The 215-nt window shown below is 63.7% G+C and overlaps 1 protein-coding gene across 1 annotated transcript in view; it reads left to right on the top strand.

Annotated features, from left to right (window-relative positions):
* Window positions 1-60: 60 nt before the first annotated feature.
* RHOB (ras homolog family member B) overlaps window positions 61-215 on the top strand; it is a 2,119-nt gene continuing 1,964 nt past the window's right edge. Inside the window, exon 1 of the mRNA XM_010165663.1 lies at window positions 61-215. This exon is cut by the window's right edge and continues 378 nt beyond it. Coding sequence (XP_010163965.1) covers window positions 61-215 — 155 coding nt within the window.

Below are 215 nucleotides of genomic sequence, written 5' to 3'. Positions count from 1 at the left end.
GGGGAGGAGGGCGCTGCCATCGTCCTGCTGCACGGCAAGGCCAGCTTGGCGAGCCTGGCCATGGCCGCCATCCGCAAGAAGCTGGTGGTGGTGGGGGACGGTGCCTGTGGCAAGACTTGCCTCCTCATCGTCTTCAGCAAGGACGAGTTCCCCGAGGTCTACGTGCCCACCGTCTTTGAGAACTACGTGGCTGACATTGAGGTGGACGGCAAGCA

The sequence above is a fragment of the Antrostomus carolinensis genome, unplaced genomic scaffold (genome assembly GCF_000700745.2).
Source record: "Antrostomus carolinensis isolate BGI_N321 unplaced genomic scaffold, ASM70074v2 scaffold45843, whole genome shotgun sequence".
NCBI lineage: Eukaryota > Metazoa > Chordata > Aves > Caprimulgiformes > Caprimulgidae > Antrostomus > Antrostomus carolinensis.
Note: the sequence above shows the minus strand (reverse complement) of the source record. Positions and strands in the feature narration are given on the sequence as shown.